The 19,875-nt window shown below is 42.1% G+C and overlaps 1 protein-coding gene and 1 long non-coding RNA gene across 2 annotated transcripts in view; one reads left to right on the forward strand and one right to left on the reverse strand.

Moving 5' to 3' along the window:
* The window catches only part of TNFRSF21 (TNF receptor superfamily member 21), a 72,974-nt gene extending 65,299 nt beyond the window's left edge, over positions 1 to 7,675 (reverse strand). The window contains exon 1 of the mRNA XM_010333979.3: positions 7,179 to 7,675. Coding sequence (XP_010332281.2) covers positions 7,179 to 7,274 — 96 coding nt within the window. The 5' untranslated portion in view covers positions 7,275 to 7,675. The remainder of the gene's footprint in view (positions 1 to 7,178) is intronic.
* A 54-nt stretch (positions 7,676 to 7,729) lies between these two features.
* LOC141584298 (uncharacterized) overlaps positions 7,730 to 19,875 on the forward strand; it is a 131,007-nt gene continuing 118,861 nt past the window's right edge. The window contains exons 1-2 of the long non-coding RNA XR_012517270.1: positions 7,730 to 8,188; positions 8,698 to 8,880. This is a non-coding gene — a long non-coding RNA (uncharacterized LOC141584298). The remainder of the gene's footprint in view (positions 8,189 to 8,697; positions 8,881 to 19,875) is intronic.

Raw genomic sequence — 19,875 nt, forward strand, 5'->3', positions numbered from 1 at the left:
GTGCCACCAGTGACTATGATAAACCACACACAATCACGTGACCTCTGACACCCCTCGAATCATGGAGTTAAACCAGTTTCTAAGAGACCTGAAATGAAAAGTGAACAAAGGAAATCCTAATAACAGATGGTACAAGCCCATGCACTTATCCTATACAAACAATTAGGCTGACAGCAAAGAAGACCCTAAAAAGTCCTCAAGTTCTCGGGATAAGTGAGTTGACACTACATTGCTAAGCAGAACCCACATCACATGGTTACTCACTAAACAAATATTTTTCAAAATGACCCAAGTAGCAGGAAAGCAAAGCATCCATTCCCTATTTATAACATTCCAATTTGCAGGGGTATCTTTCCATCTTAGCCATGGCACCATCGCCCGTCAGAGTCACACCATAGGAAAATGCTTACTAATGACTGCACACCCTTTTCATTCAACCCACACACAGGTTGCTCTCACTTCATAACCAGTAGTTTTGGCTAAACTTCCAAGCACCACCACTGTGCAGAACTGCTCATTAAATTTCTGGAAAGAGAATGTTCAACTCTTAAGTAAAGTCATTCCCTTTACAGAAAACAAAATTCTGATAAATTAAGGTGACCTATCGCCTACCAACAACTTGCAGAAAAAGCAATGTGCACAAAGCCACACTGACCTAGATTTAAAACCTCTCTCCAGCAGCTGCCAACTGCATGACCATTAGATTTCTCAAACCTCATTCCATTACCTGTACGATGGGGCCAATGCTACTACCTTACAGACTTGTCGGATTTACTGAGATCATTTGTAGAAGGTATTTAACCACTGTCGAAGACACGTACTCAATAAATAAGGGCCAGTGATAACAATATCAATGATTAATAATAGCATCCACTTGCTTATTCCTCCCCTCTGGGCTCTCAGAACTAAAGCTCCATTGAATCCACAGCTGTTCTCATTTGATTCCAGGACTCTTGGACTCACTCCTCTCCTCTCTCCTAAATCCATTAAACTCATGTTCCTTTTCCTGAAACAGATAGATTTGCAAGGGCGCCAAGCAACAGAGCCACACTGCAGTTCTGACAGCAGAGGAACAAATAGAAAAGTATATAAAGATTAGATAATGAGCCTTGCTATGACTTAGCTTACTGAGTGCCCCCTTACTTTTCTTGTTTTTATTTTTGTTTAGCACAAAGTCTTAGGTATAATTTTTAAGTATGAAGCCACAGGGCAGGGTCCTGATCCCCACCCATAACCTGCTCAGTCCCACACTTGCTTGAGATCTCTCTGAGCACAACTTTCCCACCACTGCAAACATCTGTCATCTCCAAAGCCAGGATACAGACAAGAAAATCTTCTAATGGCCTTTAACACCTCTCAAGAACAGTGAGATAGCTATTGCTCACTGATCTGAGATCACTATTGCTCACTATTACTTTGAGTCAACAGCCTAAGTATCAGTGAACCCCACCTCTGTATAGCCCTAAGTCCTGCCTGTACTCACTGATATCTACCAGGTTCCTCCCACGTTATAACCTCTGCCCACGCTCCTCTCCTCTTGAATTCATGCTAGAAATGAAAGTGGTAGGAAAGCCAGGTGGCAGCATGCAAGCCAATTTAGGATTCCTATTTTATTTTTTGGTATTTGACAAACACAAACACTGGGGCAAGGCCAGTATTTATTCATGATCTCGCCCTTATTCCTAAATAATCAAAGCTTAGCAGCTGTTGCTGCTACACCACAAAGCCCAGCCTTCTGCTAAGCTAAATGAGGATTCAACTTTGGGGACCATGTTGATTCCTATTATGGCTCCCGTTACCATTCTGTCAAACAGACATATCTTCGTCTAATGATCCAGACTGAGTCAGCTCCAAGTGATCATTGGATACATGCCCAAAGCTCTGAGATAACCTGGGCACTTCTTGCGGTGACCTGACATCACCAGAATTTGCCAGGCCGGCTTAGGGAAAGAAAACCAAGAGAATACTAGTGCTTACTGGAAAATAAGCACAAGGAAAAGTCACTCAATTCATACCAGCCCCTGAATAGTAATGGTGTGATAATGTGCCTATTTCCTGTCACCAAAAAATAAACCAACCAAAAAAAGATCTTTATTTAAGGCACTTAAAGTTTATACGCTTTATAAAGGACCAGCTGAGCACAAAATGAATTTGCTAGCTGCCTTACGCAGCCTCCAAAGAGGCTTCTCCTCTCATCTTCTTGGATATAATTGCCTGCAAAGTTAAAGTGTGATGTCCCCACATTCTGGTCTGCAGTGCAGAAAGGACAAAGACCACCTGATAGAGCCAGCCCAGAAGCTCACACCAATCTTCTCCTACCCAATACGAGCATAGCCAGAGAAAAGGACTGTCTGCAAACCGCCCCGGAAAATACAGCATTACCTGTGCTTACCATATCGCACTTGATAGACTTTTAGTCACACTAAAACATGTAATGCAGGCAGTTGGTGGATATATGCCTTTTTAAGTCTCCCTTTTTCCCTCTCCCAACTTAAGGTAGTCCTTAAATCCCATTTACAAGGATTTTTTTTTTCTTTTTTTTTTCTAACTTGACTCACTTGTGTAGTTTATTTACACTAGACGTTTGTTTGTTTTGGACTGGATTTGAGGAAGATTCAAACATATGCCTTGATAGACAGTTTAGATGAGAGAGCTCAGTTCCATTATGTGCATTTTGACTGTAACGATAACTCTCGGGGTCGGTCAGGACTCCTGCATTCCAGTACGGTTTCTGCACTCCCCAGTCTTCTAATTAGAAATCGCTTTCTCTACCGAGGCTAATGTATATCATTCTCAGATTTGAAAGTGTTTTTTTTTTTCCCTCTGACTCTCAGACTAATAGCCAGTTGCTTCAGGTCTTTGAAAGATTTTAACATCAATCATATTTTGTGTATTACTGTAAGTAGAGTACATTCCTCCACAGACTCCATGTGAGCGAGTGAAACCCAACCAGCACTGGTAATGGTCATGCTCATTTTACATACGATATAAATTGTACCTCCACGGCAAGATCCAAATCCCAATTCAGTCCTGGGTTCCCACTGCCCAGGGCAGTGTCTCACTTAGAAAGGGTGCTCAATGCAGGTTCATTTGTAAACATGAAAAAGGAGTCACTTCCCCAGTTAGAGTATTTTTTTCTCTCAACCAAAAAATATAGGGTGCTAAATCAGTATTTTTGATGCTCCCTTACAGCTTCCACATTCTAGGATTATAGAGCTAAGATACAAAGAAAAGAGAAAATCTTTTGGATATAATATCAGCTCCAATTTAAAGTTCTGCTTGAATTCGGCACCAAGTGTTGACATGATTCAGAACTTCAGCCCTACCAGATCATTCCACACCTGCGCAAACAGCCAAAGTGAATTGCCAATGTACCAGGTAATGTACTTTGATAAGTGAAGGTCAGGAGGCAGCACTAAGCTACATGTCCAGCTTCAATAACGGAGAAAAACACTATTACTTTATACTTTGTAGGCAAACACACAGCTGGACAGACTTACAGAAAATAGTCCTCTATCGGGAATTCGTAATGCTTGCAAAAGGTGGTTTCTAAAACTCCAAACCTGATTTCCTTACCAATTACAGCTCCTTCTCTTCTGACTGCCTCACTGCCAACATCCAATCTATGCAGTTAAAGCAAGCTCCCCAAGGGCAAGAGGCATCTCTGACTATGTAGTGTCACACTGGGAAAGCCCTTCTAGAGCATTCCTTATCACTGGCACACAACTAAAGATCTCATTGATCTTGTCTCTGCCTTACAGAGATATGATATAGCAAGAATGAGTGTCTCAGGCAGAAAAGTACAATTGGTAAAGTCAAGATGGTGGAAGGTAAACTTAGATTCTGAAGACACAACACACCCATGCACATCAGACTTACTGGGTGTCAAGGAACAAGAATGTTTTGTCCACCTGAGCCACAGACTTTTGAATCCAGCTGTTGTCTCTCAGTGTATGTTTTACTTTCTATTATCATGCAGACACTCAACAGAAACAGAAGTGCAAGCAGCAAGAATACTTCCTTCCAAAGGCATTCACGTAATTCTCCTTCGCGTTCTGTAACGAACCAACCCACCATCTCAACTTTTCCCCAGTGAGCCTTCTCTGTTGTTGCATTTTATTATCAAGCAATTTGGACTTGTGAAACAGGCAGTGTGGCATGGGGTGGGGAGGATAGGAGCTGAAGAGTCAGTCAGTCCTGGATTCTGGCCCCAGCAATATCACGTGCAAGCTGTGTGGCCTGGGACAAACCAATGAAGTTCTGAGAGCTTCCATTTTCTCAACTATAAAATGGAGATAATATCACTTGCTTCACAAAGATGCTGCGGATAAATAAGATACCCCATACAAAGCATCTGGCATGTAGCAACTGGTCTCTCTCTACACATATATAATTGCTATATATGTGTATGTGTGCATGTATTATATTACATTGAGTGCACATATATTTGTATTTTTATAAGCTTACAGTAAGCTATCTTTCATGCAGTTGGCCAGTCCTGACAAACAAAAAGTCACAACACAAAAATGATGGCAATAAATATTGTCACACAAAAAGGGAGATATTTGAAAGAAGAGGGTTAAAAGACACAATAAATAGAACACGTTACTGGGATTACTAGTCTTTAATCTAACTGCACTATGTAGGCATGTCACTAACTTGCCCACCTCCCCCAGTAGTGTTCTGAATACCCTGCCACGTGCACCCAGGATCCAGTATCTGGTGTTCGTCATGTTCACATGGCCAAGGATCCCACTGGGATAAATACTTCCTGGAATGGTATATGAGATCATCATTTTACAAATTAACAAAGCCTGTCGTGTGGACTTGGGCATGCAGAGTAAGAATGTGAAAGACAAAAGGCATTTCCTCCCCACCCTAGATGGGGATTATAACATAATCCCTGACAATTTCTAGTACACCCTCCAGGCACCCTTCAGGATGAAGGGCTCAACCTCATGCTGTTCCATGAATTTAACTGAAGCCTTTTTAGCATAGCTAGCAGAAGAATAAGGAATCCTGTATTGGTTATCACTTTGAGACTGCTCCTAAGCCCCATGATAAATTTTACTTTATTTTTTAACAGCCAAACTTAAATTGTCAGGTCTTTAGTTGCAAATCCAGTCACAATGCTTAGGGTCAGTTGAGTTTGATGACTTTAATTTTGGTTTTTGAGTCAGGGTCGTGCCCTGTCACTCAGGCTGCAGTGCTGTGGCACAGTCGCAGCTCACAGCAACCTCAACATCCTGGGCTCAGGCCATCCTCCCACCTCAGCCTCCTGAATAGCTGGGAATACAGAGGCACACAACCACACTCGCCTACTTTTTAAATTTTTTTGTGGAGATGAGGTTTCACTATGTTGCCCAGGCAGATCTCAAACTTCTGGACTCAAGCAATCCTTCCACTTTGGCCTCTTAAAATGCTGGGATTACAGGCGTGAGCCAGGGTCCCTAGCCTGATGATTGAAGAAAAGGAGCTGGGCCTTTTCTCAGTTAGGTTAAAGCAACCTACACTTTGATTACATCAAGACCTTTGTTTAATTACCTACCTTATGCTGAAAGGTAAAATCAACGGCGTATTGCACAATGACTTAAGATTTAATCTGGAAATTGACTCTGTGAGGCATATAATAATCAGATGTGTTGGAAGCACCCAACACATAGTAGTGGATCTAAGAACGTGAAAAAAGAAACGATAATAGGTGTCAGTCCATGGACCTAGATGTGTTTTTCTCCACACCAAGACTGTCAATCCAGGTTCACTGTCCCAAGAGATTCCCCCGCTGCTGCTTACCACCCACCAGACTTGTTTCAAAGATATAAACCTTGACCATGCAATTATAATAAACGGGCAAAAAAGAGTTTCTGAAGGGAGACTGTGACTTGCCTCATTATAAATGCTAGCACTAACAAACTTTTCTTTAGTCTCTCTCTTCCTCTTAAAACACACACACAAGGAACCAGAGTGTCTCTGTAGGATGAATTCCCAGGCCATAGCAACTGCAATGCTCTGAGATCTGAGCAGTTCTTGTCTGGCCAGGCGTTAAGCCTTTTTGGGGAAGGAGACAGCAAGCCTGCTTTTCCCTTACACAGCCCTGCCATGAAAACAAGCTCTTGTTTTCTGTTTTTGTTTGTTTGTTTGTTTGTTTTTTTCGCTAAGAATCACCATCCTCCCGGCAGGCATAAAATATAGGCAAAGGAAGCTCAAGGATATGATCTCAAATTTTCTTCCACCTAACTTGCCCCTTCACCCCACTATCTGGAAATAAAGGGAAATAATTTGGGGGAAGTTGAGGGTAAGTTTTTGGTCAAGGGTGGTTTCAGGCTTCACCAGAAACGTGAAGGAGAATATGTAGGGCACACCCCAGATGTGGATGCAGTTCGGGCGATGAGGGAGTCTGCACCACCCTGCAGTGTCACCTGCCTAGCCACAGGTAAACCAGGGATCGGAAAGACTGGAGGGAATTAACCTTTTACACTCGTCTCCTTCTCCCTCCCCCCATTCGAGCGCCAGCGCGCTGGCAGACTGGAAGCCAGCGCTTTGGAGGCGCCGGAGCGTGGGTCTGACGGTTCTATTTCGGCATGCAAAACCTGAGACCCCACCCGAGCCAAGCGGGAAGCGAGAGGAGGGTAAACGGATGGAGGAGGCGGCGGCTTGCGCCCGGCTGGGGAAAGCTCCGCGCGGCAGCACCCGGAGGTCCGGCGTCCGGCGCGCACCGGTACCACTCTGTCCACTGCGGCAGCATCCCGACATGACACTGCAGCTGCAACAAAGCGCCGGCCTCCGCCGGCCCTCGGAGCCCCGCACCGCGGCCCCGGCCCCACATCACGCAGAGGGGGCAGTGGCCGTGGGCGGGGGGCTGTGGCTGCCGGTGTGGGGGGCGCGAGGTAGGCCAAGTAGGGGAAAAAGCCCTCAAATGCGCAGAAGCCGGGCGGCCACCTAGCGCCTCCTCCAGCAAAGCCCGACTGCAGGGAAAACAATTCGTCTTCTTTCCCGAGCCCCGGCGGAGCCCTGCGAGTCCCCCCGATAACCTGGTCGGAGCCCTGCGGTGAGCTGCCTTCCCTGACAAGGCCCTCGGTCCCCGCCACCCAGCCGGCCCGGCCCCGCGCCTCCCGGAGACCCGCCCCGCGCCGGCAGAGCGGCTCCTTCAGCGCCACCCCAGACCCCGCAGCGCTCACCAGGAGAAGGGAGCCCGCGATCATCGTGGCTCCGGCTCGGCGGGCGAAGCGGCTGCCGGAGGCGAGGGCGGCGCTGCTGCTCGCAGAGGTCCCCATGGCTGGGCCGGGGACTCGCAGGGGCGCCCGGGGCGCGCGGCCCCGCGGCAGCTGGAATCGGCGGCTGCTTCTGCCCAGCGCCGCATCCACCGCCGCCTCCCGGGCCGGGAGCCCATCTACCTCCAACACCCCATGTGCACTGCTGCAGCCGGGCCGAGGAGGGAGGCGGCGAGGAGGCTCTAGGGGCGCTCAGCACCTGCCCAGCGGCGCGGCCGCCCGGGCGGGGAGAAGCCGCCGCGACTGCAGCCCGCGCCTCCGGGCGCTCTCCTCAGACAGCGGCTGCGGAGAACCGGGGAGGAGGGCTGCGCGCGCGAGCGCGAAGGGGCAACTTCCCATAGCGAAGCTTCCCGCCGCTGCCAACCACCCTCCTCCGCTGCCCAGGCTGGCCGGCGAGGGACTGAGTCGGTGGCCACCGGGCGCGGGGACACACGTGGTGGCGCCGAAGGGGCGGGGGACCGGCCCTTTGTGATGTCACCCGGGAGGAGGCCGGGCTCTTTGTGCGGTCGGAAACGGGAAGGCGTTCCGGGTAGAGCGGGGAGGGAGAGGGTACCCCCTGGCGTTCGCTGCGGAAATTGCACCCGCCTGTGGACCCAGGAAGAGCGCCGAGAGCATCACACGCTTTAGATCTAACGTTACTTCTTCTTTCCAAGATAATTCCAACTAAATTATTTCTACCGCAGACGCCTCTCGATGGTTTCGGACACGATGATTAAATCAGAGGGCGAAGGTGGATAGACCGTAGAGCACTTAGATCAACTGCCTGACAGGAAAAAGAGGCCTGTGTGCTGCTTCTCAAACTTTGCAGCGCTGTGGAATCGCCTGGAGAGTTGAGAACATGTATGGTGATTCCTGGGCCTCAACTCCGGAGACTCTGATTTCATTGGAACAGGACGTGACCTGGCCTGGGGATTGAGGTTTGTTGTTGTTGTCTATGTTTTACGTTTTCAAGATGATTTTAATATGGGGCAAAGTTTGGGAACCTCTGGGCTTATGAATGCAATTAAGGAAATCTTAAACTAAAAGTTGGATTCCAAACCCAGAGTCACTGGTGTTGGGTCCGTGGTTAGCCTTGGAGAAAGTTTTGAATTCCTTGAAATGTGACAAAAGACGCATTTTCCTAATTTAAAAATCAAGTGTTTTGATTGGAATGATCACTGAGATTTTTTTTTTAATCACCCTTCCCCCAAAAAATAATGCTAAAAATTTTTCAGTTGACTTCCAAAGGACTTATCAGGATATAGATGGTAGAAGTGGTAGCACTCTGCTTCAGAAGAAGAACTGGAGTTGTCTCGTGGATGCTGGCATCTCACACACTTAAAAATGTGAGGGACCACCTGTTATCCCTTTCTCTGTTTCACCTGGGGAAAGGACGAGTCTCCTGACTGTGGCCACCATTTCTGATATCGTATTATCCATCATCTAGGTACTGACAGCACATGGCACACTGTATCGACATTACCTCTTCAGCCATCTGGTCCACACCCCTCAGTTGGGAGCCCTGTGGTGCTGAGCTTATCCTAGCCTTCTTTGGTCCCTTCTGCTTCAAAAGAAAAAGTTCACTTTTTAAACTATCAGCTTCAAGATCCAACACCCAGTGCTTCTGAAGGTAACTTGCTAAGTCGAAAGCACCTACTATTTCCTTTATTAGTTAACATGTCCTTTGATTCTTTGTTCTATGCATACTTTGGAAGAAGCTAAAATTAATATGAGGGTTAATTCCAATCTGTCACTTCAAACATCGGTCAGTAAAGTATTGTCTGTAAATGTTAGAGTGGGAAAAATAGCTACAGTATATAACCTCTAGTGAAATTCAAAGAAGTTCTAGAAAATACTACCACTAAATACGGAGTTTTGGGGAGAGGATGATGGTTGGACTTGCAACTCTCTAGCTGTTTTCAGAAGTTGAAAGAGTGAAGGATACGTGCTGTGTTTTCATGCATAACAATATCAACTTTTTCTTCAAAGGTTTAAATGACTGGTCAATACTATTATAAGGTTGGTTTTTTTTTGTTTTTGTTTTTGTTTTTGTTTTTAATTAAAGATGTTACATAGGTATTAAAGAGGAGGGGAAGTTTCAAATACATTTTTATTTAGTCCATTTTACTCCTTGCATCCAAACTCACATTTTTCTTGGTAATATCTGATTGATTTACCCTAAAGACCTGGGCTAAACTTGAGTTTAGTGTCTGGGTTACTATGCAGGTATAAGAAGTTCTTCTCAATTATCTGTCTTCCTAAAACTAAAAAAAAAAAAAAAAAACTTCTACTTGTGCTTGGACCACTTTTAAACTTCATGAATTCTTGGTGTTGCATTAATCACATCAAGTTGAAATTTAATATGCATTTTGAGAGATGAAAAAATTTACTCAATTCTGTTTACTACTAACATTTAAATACATGTCCCTCTATAAAGTGACAGATTATAGGTAATCTGAATCTAGATGCAGTGTGAGATTTCATTAGTTTGAGCTGAAATGTATAAATGGCTTCCATTTTGAAGTAACAAAGCTGCAACCATTAAATAACTCACTGCCACATTTTCAATATGGCAACTTAGACATGTTTGTTTCCCGGGAAAGGATAAAAATGCAGTGATACATAAGGAAGTTTCTTCCCAAGTTCCAAGGAAAGACAAGATATGGGCTGATAAATCATAATTATAGCTAAATTTAAAGTAAAGCCTAAATGAGCTAATCTAGTCTCATTGTTGCCATAAAAATTACTGTCTCCACCCTCCATCCTAACTTTGGACTTTCCTTCTGCCAATGTTGTACAATTTTCCTAGTTTTCCAACTTCAAAAATCATTGCTAATTCTTTACTCTTCCTTAGTATATTTCCAATTAACCTGATTTTCTATCGTTTCATTTTACTTTTTTTTTTTTTTTAACTATTTTATCTGTCTTTCTTGTTAAAAACCTGATATATACATCTGGATACTGAAGAAATCACCAGAATTACCATCTCGCCTTATTTTTTTTTTAACTTACCCTGCACACTTTTGGAAGTTCTAGTAAAATTTCATTTTTTAAAAATCTAAGTACTCATTCTACGTAATGAAAATAACAGTTGTCCACATTCTGAGAAGTGACTGCTGTGTGACCAACATTCTGACCCAGTGTATGAAGGAATGACAGAAAGTTGACAGGAAAAGGTGTGAGCATAGAAAAGGTGCAGGAATTAGCTGAAGCTGAACTTAGAGGGAAGAACTTAAAGTATGTCTAAGCAAGGCTGGATGCAGTGGCTCACGCCTGTAATCCCAGCACTTTGGGAGGAGGTCAGGAAGACCAGTCTGCCCAATATGGTGAAACCCGTTCTCTACTCAAAACAAAACTGCTATTCTCTGGCCTAAAAAGGAGCATCACCCCGTCAGCAACAGATTGCAAGATTAAGTGCATGAGCATGAGATTAATCAAATCTCCATGGTGACATGCTACAAAGACGACACTTTTGGATAAGATCAAATGGTGATATAATTACAAAGTAGGTGTGGTTCCAGAAGCTTCCTTCTTTCTTGGATGATAAGAAAGGAATAATTTGAAAACTAAGATAACCAATCCCTTGAGGATAAGATACCTCTGTCCCACTTCCAAGAACAGTGAGGCAATTTATTTCCCTTCTCTTAGGAAAGAACCTGCAAAAGGTAAAGCTCTATGGAAAAGGGAACTCATCTGGAAATACCCATTCCCCACGTGCTTAGGAGTCCACACGTGTAATGTTTTCATTTTGCTGTAAACTTTTCTCCCAATCCTAAATCATTGCTCCCTTATTGCAAGAGTTGGTGTGAAAATAGACCTTGTTCTTTACCCTTCTCTGCTCTTGGTAAAAGAAATTTTAACAGTTTACTCAAAGGGCAGTGAGCTTGAGGAGCCACGAGATATTGGATCAAATCTTCATTATACTACTTATTAACTGTGTAAATTTAAGCAAGTATCTTAATTTTTTTGCATCTTTTCACCGGTAAGACAGTTCAAAAACTATCTCATAGTGGGGATATGAGGAATAAATGAGACAAAATCTATAAAATTTCCAGCACAGGGCTTGTCCTTTAGCATTTAGTTGATAAATTAACTTCCTATCTGGAATCCCTTTTTGAAAGGATAGTCTTTTATAAACTACTCTGGTTAGAGTAGAAACATTGGGTTGGAAAGTTTGAAATTTCTTCAGACACATTAGAATTTAGAGTTAAGATGGATAGAACAATTGCTTGCTCAGAAATTGTTGCAATGTGATGTCATAAAAGGTGTAATAGCCAGGAGGTCTGACTTCTGGTCTTGGCTCTGGCAGTAACCAGAGGTGTGATTTTGGACATGTCACTTCATTTCACTGTATCTGCTTGGAATTTTAAGCTTCCTCATGTGAAAAATGGTAAATGTGGACTTAATGATCTTTTATGATACTTTTTCTGTCACTGAAGTGCTAGCATACTAATTGGATCATGTGGCATATTTCTCTTGGTTATGGGAATTGTGGGCTGTTTGAAGTAGGAAAAGAGTAGATTGAAGAAGGAATTATTTGGGAAGTGGGAGGCCCAGGCAGATGATTTGACGTGTGGAAGGATCATGGAACATAATTAGCTTCTGTTCAGGAGTTGTTTGTCCAGTTCAGGATTTATCAAGTCATTGGCATCTCCAACGTTTTTATTTGTTATCTCTCTCTGACTGGTCTCTTTCATCTGCTCAATCACCAAGTAGCTACTGAGGGCTTGCTTTGGCCCAGTGCTGTGCTAAGAGGCAGAGTCACAAGCAGAATATCAGGCAAGGTCTCCGCCTTCCAGAAGCTTTCAACAAAACTAGATTGATGAGATTAACATACACGAAAGCATACAGTGCAGACTCATAATTTAGGACCGAGATATGTGGCCCAAGTTACACATGTATAGAAGGACAAAAAAGATTATTGAGGGTTGGAGTACTTAGGGAAGGCAGAATTGGTTATTCTTGAATGTGGGGAAATTTTGTATGGGAAGAAAACAGTTGAGTTTCTGAGCCAATGAAGCAAAATTAGCAAAGCTGCAGTAACAAGGAAGACATGACATTGCTGTTTGACACTCTAAGATGTCTCCCATCTAACCAAACACAGTGCCCTTTTCTCTGTCCTTCAGCCCTGCTGAGCCTGACGTGTATTATCATGGTTTCTGATCTACCTCCCTCTGCTTTTCCAGTTCCTTATCCCTTCTCCTGTTGTCACATCACTTGCCCCAGAGCCATGCTGCAAGTCCTCTCCCTGTGGCCTACGATTCCGATCTTACAGGGTTCATCCAGTTTGGCATAATCCTGCCTTTATTTGCTCCAATCTTAACCTGTGAATGTTCAGCCTTGTTAAGTCTTGTCTACACTAACAGAACTCCATGCTATTTAATTCAAATTGGTCCTCACTGCTCAGTGACAATCAAGGATCTTTTTTTTTCTTTCCTTGAGATGGAATCTCACTCTGTTGCCCAGGCTAGAATGCAATGGTGCAATCTCAGCTCAATGCAACCTCTGCCTCCCGGATTCAAGCAATTCTCCTGCCTGAGCCTTCAGAGTCGCTGGGATAGGCATGCATCACCACACCTGGCTAATTTTTGTGCTTTTAGTAGAGACAGGGTTTTACCATGTTGGCCAGGCCTATTTTGAACTGACCTCAAGAGATCCACCCACCTCAGCCTCCCAAAGTGCTGGGATTACAGGCATGAACCACTGTGCCTGGCCACAATCAAGCGTTTGTCTTTCACTTCTCATGGCATTCTGCATGGTGATTGCCTCAACCTCTCTTTCTGTTTTTGTCAACTCCTCTGCCCACCCTCCTTGGTCCTTTCACTCTCATCAAATAATCTTGATGATCATGATTCTGTAATATAAGCTCCCTCCACTTCCTTCTTCACAAGTTTAAGTAGGCTGGTCATGGTGGCTCATGCCTGTAAACCTCACTTTGGGAGCCCGAAGTAAGCGAACTGCTTGAGGCCAGGAGTTCAAGGCCAGTCTGGACAACATGGTGAAACACTGTCTCTACTAAAAATACAAAAATTAGCCAGGTATGGTGCATGCCTGTAATCCCAGCTTCTTGAGAGGCTGAGGCATGAGAATTGCTTGAACCCAGGAGGTGGGGGTTGCAGTGAGCCAAGATTATACCACTGCACTCCAGATTGGGCAACAGAGCATAACTCTGTATCAACAACAACAACAAAACCTCCAAACAACAGCAACAACAAGAACAACAAAAAATAACTCTTAAGTGTTTATCATTCCTCTCCTTTTCTTTTTTTACTTCTGTTTTAATGGTTGAAGCACCAGTCCTTCTTGCCAAGGCTGATGTTTTTTTCCTCTGATCTTGAGTTCACTGGTCTTGCCTCCTCTAAAATTGTACATCTTTTTTCCCTTGCATCTTGAAAAGCTCTCTTTTCTGGTTTTTCCCATACCTACGATGTCCAAGTATCTTCATCCTCAAATACATAAATAAATAAACATGTAAACAAAATCAAAGTGTAAGACCCCTTACACTTTACCCTACAACCTCTTCAAGTTACTCCTTGGTTTTTCCTCTTCTTTTTAGCAACCAACTTTTTGAAAAAGTAACTGTTTTCTTCCAAGTCAGTTTTCTTATCTCTCTTGAGTTTGGTTTTCCTCTCATCAAACCACAGTTCCGCCCTCCCACACCCCGCCACGTCCCCAGTGCTCCTGCTCCACAGACCCTTCAGCATTTGTGCTGCTGAATACATCTTCCCTCCTGAGTATGCAATGCCATCTGTTCGCTTTTATACTGTAGCATTACCTTAATGTGTCTAATTTTCCGATCTCTCTTTGTTTCTGCCTTATTCTTTGTTTAGTTTTCTTTCTCCCTAAAAATATAGACATTCCCTGATGCTCTTTTTTTCAGCCCTCTTTCTTTTCTCTCCATGCCTTCTCCTTGGTAATGCATTTATTATCACAGTTTCAGCAATGATTCTATTCCTTTAACTCTCAACTCTTCACCTCTGGCTCTGTCGTGCAGTCAAGACCCATTTTCATTTCTAGCAGTTTGCTCAAGGCCACTTCTTCAGTACAGAAATGGCCCTCAAACTCAACATCTCTGAAGCCATTCTCCTGTTAACAAGGCCACAGCTCTAAATAAATCAACAGCTCTTTTTGCGATCACCATTTCTGTTATGTTTTGTTTTTTCATTTGTTTGTTTGTTTTAATGACAACACATTTCTTCCCTACTCATAGGCCTGGTTCCCAGAACTGGCTCTGACTCTTCCTTTTCTTTGCTTTTTCATATCTCCTAACTCTACTTTACAGCTAAGTCCTGTACTTTAACAACGATATTTTGTATCTTTATATGTCTTTCCATTTCTTTCTACCAACAAACTCATTGAAGTTTTTAAAATTTTTGCTTAGCTAAATTAGTTAGCTTTATACCTGGGCTACTTCTCACTAGTCCCTCTCCTCTAAGACACTTGAACACCATGACTAAATTAATCTTCCTAAGTAACAGACTTGATTATTTATCACACTTGCTCAAGAACCCTCAATGGCTTTCTATTGGTTGAAAAACTGTGTGAAATTATCAATGTAGCATTCAAGGCTCTTCACAATATAGCTTCAAACTCACATCCACCACTCTCAGCTGCAGAAAACATGAACATCTCACTGTCCCCGGAGAATACCTTGCATTTTCCTACTAAGTGATTTTGTTTACTCCATTTTCTCTGTGTGGAATCTCTAGCAGTTGAAATTATCAAGCCAACTAATTTTAATATTTCTCTCTTTGATATTTCTCTTCTTGATTCCATTCAATTCAGCAACATTTATTGAGGACTTGTTATGCAATGTGTGCCATACAAAGGTCTATAAAGGTAACCTTTGGGCACTGGCAACAATATTGGGAAGACAGCCATATATATAAATATGTTCTTATTATCATGTTCTGTAATGAATGCCAAGTATAGAGCTTGGCACAAAGATTATGCAATACAGATTTGTAGAATGATTGAATAGTTAAGTATTTTATGAGATGCAAATAATGCAGTACCAGTGTACATGAAGTAAGGATTCATTTCAACTGAGAGACCACCAGGGAAAGCTTAAAGAAGAAATTGGATTTACAGCAGAGGGAGGCTCTGCAGTCCAGTGGTTAAGACCATGGGCGCCACAGAAAGTTAGATTCGATGCCATTATTCTGAAAACCATCTGCCTGATAAAGAGAGTCTGGAAGAAATAACCTTCTCTCTCCTGAAAATTCTCACAGTGTTTCTCCAGCGTGCCCTTTCTACAGAATTCTTCCTCACATCTTTCTTCTTCCCAGCATCCAGGACTTCCCCAAACCTTTCTGGGATCTGTCCCAAGAAAATTCCAAATAATTTTGCATGGAAAACCTTCATGTGCTAGAGAAGAAAGTTTTACTTTGTTATACAGAGTTCTTTGGCTTCCTTTGACATCATGAACCTTGCCTTTCAATTAGACATTTTGCAGAACAAAGGGGTAGTTTTTCCCTTTTCCTAACTCCAAATGAAGAAATGGTGCCTTTGCCAAAAATCAGTTGCCTATAAATACATGGATTTATTTCTGGGCTCTCTATCCTGTTTCATTGGTCTATATGTCTGTTTTTATGCCAATACCATGCTTTTTTCATTACTATCTTTTTCTGACTCCATTTATGATGAGAGCTAGGAAAAGCTTTAGGACTCTATAATTTGAAGTACTACCGATCACAGCATATATGAAACATTTGCTATGTGCCAGGCACCATACAAGTCCATTATATACATTATCTCATTTGACCCACACGGCAAATTTTTGCAATATGTGTTGTAAGTATCATCATTTCCATTTTGTAGATGGGCAAATTGAGACCTAAAGAGATTTTGTGACAGATGTAAGGCACTGATGGGGACAAAATTTGTACCCAAGTCTTGTGGCTTTACATAGCTCATATCTTCAGCTAATGCACAGAGAACTGCCTTGGTTGTTGGTTATTGCAGAAGATCCCATGGGTAAACAGGAACTACAGCTACTCTCTTGAGCAATATTGTTAGCTTTGGTAATTGGTAAAGACAGCAGTTGAAGCCTCTGACAAATGAACAGAGAAACAATGTTATTAGCAATATAAAAAAAAAAAAAAGCCGGGCGCGGTGGCTCAAGCCTGTAATCCCAGCACTTTGGGAGGCTGAGGCGGGTGGATCACAAGGTCAAGAGATCGAGACCATCCTGGTCAACATGGTGAAACCCCATCTCTACTAAAAATACAAAAAATTAGCTGGGCATGGTGGCGTGTGCCTGTAATCCCAGCTACTCAGGAGGCTGAGGCAGGAGAATTGCCTGAACCCAGGAGGCGGAGGTTGCGGTGAGCCAAGATCGCGCCATTGCACTCCAGCCTGGGTAACAAGAGCGAAACTCCGTCTCAAAAAAAAAAAAAAAAAAAAAAAAAAAAAAAAAAAAAAGACTGGATTCAGAGTCATTAAGTAATGAAAATGTAATGAACAAATGGGATTCATCCCAGGGACTCAAGAATAGTTCAACAGATGTAAGACAACAAACGTGATACACCACATTAAGAGGATGAAGGACAAAAACTATATGATCATTTCAAAAGATGCAGAAATGTCATTTGACAAAAGTCAACATCCGTTTATGATAAAAAAAAAAACTCTCAACAAATTAGGTATAGATGGAATGTGCCTCAACAAAACAAGGGCCATATATGACAAATCCATAGCTAACACTATATTCAGCAGGGAAAAGTTGAAAGTGTTTTCTCTAAGATCCAGTATAAGACAAAGATACCCACTCTTGCCATTTCTATTCAGCTTAGTACTGAAGGTCCTGGCCAGAGCAATTAAGTAAAAGAAAGAAATAAAGGCATCCAAATTAGAAAGGAAGAACTTGGCCGGGCGCGGTGGCTCAGCCTGTAATCCCAGCACTTTGGGAGGCCAAGGCGGATGGAACACGAGGTCAAGAGATCGAGACCATCCCGGTCAACACGGTGAAACCCCGTCTCTACTAAAAATACAAAAAATTAGCTGGGCATGGTGGCGTGTGCCTGTAATCCCAGCTACTCAGGAGGCTGAGGCAGGAGAATTGCCTGAACCCAGGAGGCGGAGGTTGCGGTGAGCCGAGATCGCGCCATTGCACTCCAGCCTGGGGTAACAAGAGCGAAACTCCGTCTCAAAAAAAAAAAAAAAAAAAAAAAGAAAGGAAGAACTTAAATTTCCCCACTTGCAGATGACATGATCTTATATATAGAAAAATGTAAGGACACCATTAAAAAGTTAAAACCAATAAATGAATTCATTAAAGTTGAAATATATGAAGTCAACATACAGCATTTGTACACACTAACAGCAAACTACCTGAAAAAAAAAACAATTCCATTTATGATAGCTAAAAAAAAGTTATGAATAGTTGAACAAAAGAGATTGAAGATCTCTACACTGAAAACTATAAAACCTTGATAAAAGAAATTGAAAAATACATTAATAAATCAAAATATATTCTATGGATTGAAAGAATTAATGTTGTTAAAATGCCTGTACTATGCAAAACATTCTACAAACTCAATACAATTCCTCTCAAAATACCAAGGACATTCTTCACTAAAAGAGCAAAAAATAGTCCTAAAATTCATACAAAACCACAAAAGATCCAAAATAGCCAAAGCAATCTTGAACAAAAAGAACTAAGCTGCAGGCATCACACTACCTGACTTCAAAATTACACTACAAAGAGATAGTAATGAAAAAAGCTTGGTATTGGCATAAAAACAGACATATAGACCAATGAAACAGGATAGAGAGCCCAGAAATAAATCTATGTATTTATAGGCAACTGATTTTTGACAAAGGCACCAAGAACACACGAGGGGAAAGAACACTCTTTTCAATAAATGGTATTGGGAAAAGTGAATATCCTCGTGGAGAAGAATAAAATTAGATTATTATCTCATATTATATACAAAAATTGACTCAAAATGGATGAAAGACTTAAATGTAAGACCTGACATTATGTTACTATTAGAAGAAAGCATAGGGGAAAACTTTCATGACATTGGTCTGAGTGATGGCTTTTTGAATGTGACCCCAAAAGTAAAGGCAACAAAAGCAAAAATAGACAAATGGCATATATCAAGCTAAAAAGCTTCTGCACAGCCAAGGAAATAATCAACAGAGTAAAGAAACAACCTACAGAAGAGGAGAAAACACTTGCAAATTATGCATCTGATAAAGATTTATATTCAAAATATCTAAGGAACTCAAACAACTCAAAAGCAAAAAAACAAATGACCCAATTTAAAAATGATCAAAATATTTGAACAGACATGTCTTAAAAGAATACAGACAAATGACCAACAGGTATATGAAAAAAATACTTAACATCACATAGCATCAGAAAAATGCAAATAAAACTGCAGTGAGACATCAATTTACACCTGTTAGAAGGGCTATCATCAAAAAGACAAAAGATTACAAGTGTTGGCCAGGATGTGGTGAAAGGAAACCCTTGCACACCGCTGGTGGGCATATAAATTAGCACAGCCATTATGGAAAACAACATGGAGGTTCCATTAAAAACTAAAACTAGAATGACTGTATGACCCAGCAATCCCACCACTGGGTACATATCCAAAGAAAAGGAAATCAGTACATTGAAGAGGTATCTGCCCTTCCATGTTCATTGCAGCATTATTTACAATAGCCGAGACATGGAAGCAATCTAAGTGTCCATCGGTGGGTAAATGGATTTTAAAATGTAGTAAATACACATAATGGAAAGCTCTTCGGTGATAAAAAAGAAAATCTTATCATTTGCAACAACATAAATGAACTTGGAGGACATTATGGTAAATAACTCAGGCCCAGAAAGACAAATACTGCATGAACTCACCCATATGTGGAATCTAAAAAAGTTCATCTTATAGAAGTGGAAAGATATAGAAGTTACCAGGGCCCTTGGTAGTTGGGGGAGGATAGGTTGGAGAATGTTGGTAAATAATATAAAATTTTATTTAGATAGGAGGAATAAGTTCAAGAGATGAATTGTACAACACAGTGACTGCAGTTACTAATATGTAGAACTCCTGAAAAATGCCGAGTGTGAATATATTCTCTTCACAAAAATGACAGCTATGTGAGGTCATGCATGTTAATTAGCTGGATTTAGTCATTCCACTATATATATATATATATATATATATATATATATATATATATACCTAGATAATGAAGCTTCCATAAAAATCCAAAAGGACCATGGTTTGGAGCACTTCTAGGTGGCTGAATAGGTAGAGGCTTCTGCCCAGAAAGGGCCTGGAAGCTCTGTGTCCCTTCGCATGTGCCTTGCCCTGTGGATCTCTTCCATCTGGTTCTTCATCTGTATCTTTTATAATATCCTTTATAATAAATGGGTAGATGTAAGTATTTCCCTGAGTTCTGCAAGCCTCTCCAGCAAATTAATCAAACTCAAGGAGGAGGAACTCTGATGTACAACTGGATTGTCAGAAGTATAGATGACCTACTACCTGTGATGGGCATCTGAAGTTGGAGAGCAGTTTGTGGGACTGCACTCTTAATCCATGGAATCTGATTCTAATTCCAGGTACACAGTGTCATCATTGAATTAAATTATAGGACACCCAGTTGGTGTTGT

This window comes from Saimiri boliviensis, chromosome 4, assembly GCF_048565385.1.
Source record: "Saimiri boliviensis isolate mSaiBol1 chromosome 4, mSaiBol1.pri, whole genome shotgun sequence".
Classification (NCBI taxonomy): Eukaryota; Metazoa; Chordata; class Mammalia; order Primates; family Cebidae; genus Saimiri; species Saimiri boliviensis.